The following is a 769-nucleotide window of genomic DNA, read 5'->3' on the forward strand; positions in this document are numbered from 1 at the left end:
TTTTTTACGTCAGGAACCTGCTTTGGTCACCCCATGGAGTCATTTCTAAACAATTCTCCGGCTCACCTCAACCCCAGGCACCTTGGCCACGATGGAAATACCACAAAAGCTGCAGCTCCATTTCATCAACCACGTTATTTGGCCTCTGCAGAAGCCCGGGTCTGGCCCAGTTTCCAGCAGAGCTCAGCAATACAAGACACTGGGATGGTGTGGCACTGGATATCTCAAGAGTAAGACACCCAAATTGCTCGTCTCTCTGGAAAACTCTGCCCTTCATACCCAACTCACCTGTTCAAATGGAAATTAGTCGAGCAAGGAAGATAAAATTGCACAAGACCAGCCCTGAGATGGCCCCCGGGGGGAAAGGCAAGAGCTGGTTTTGTGTGACAGTCCCCTCTCCTGCAGCGTCTGCCCGCTCCTTACCTGGTGAATCGGACTTTGCAGATGTCACACTCGTAGGGCTTCTCCCCGGTGTGGGTGCGGATGTGGCGCGGCAGTTTGCCAGCCCCCTGGATCACCTTCTCGCAGATGGGGCACTTTTGGAATGCTTTTGCCCTGATCTTCTTCTCTACCTTCTGGGACCAGGATGGATAGACGTCGCTGTCGTTCGAACTGCCAAAATATTTCAAGTAATAATCCATGACCCCATCATCATCCTTTCGGTCGTCCTCCCCGAGCTGCTGTCTCCCCACCGAATTCATCATTTGCTGCAGCAGGGCGCTGGCAGCCAAACCATCCACCTCCCTCGCATCATCCTCTGTCTCCGCTC

The 769-nt window shown here is 53.3% G+C and overlaps 1 protein-coding gene across 1 annotated transcript in view; it reads right to left on the bottom strand.

Annotated features, from left to right (window-relative positions):
- Nucleotides 1–419: 419 nt before the first annotated feature.
- Nucleotides 420–769, bottom strand: part of ZBTB7A (zinc finger and BTB domain containing 7A) — a 1,200-nt gene continuing 850 nt past the window's right edge. Inside the window, exon 1 of the mRNA XM_010166897.2 lies at nucleotides 420–769. This exon is cut by the window's right edge and continues 850 nt beyond it. Within this exon, the coding sequence (XP_010165199.1) occupies nucleotides 420–769 (350 nt within the window).

This window comes from Antrostomus carolinensis, unplaced genomic scaffold (assembly GCF_000700745.2).
Source record: "Antrostomus carolinensis isolate BGI_N321 unplaced genomic scaffold, ASM70074v2 scaffold39400, whole genome shotgun sequence".
Classification (NCBI taxonomy): domain Eukaryota; kingdom Metazoa; phylum Chordata; class Aves; order Caprimulgiformes; family Caprimulgidae; genus Antrostomus; species Antrostomus carolinensis.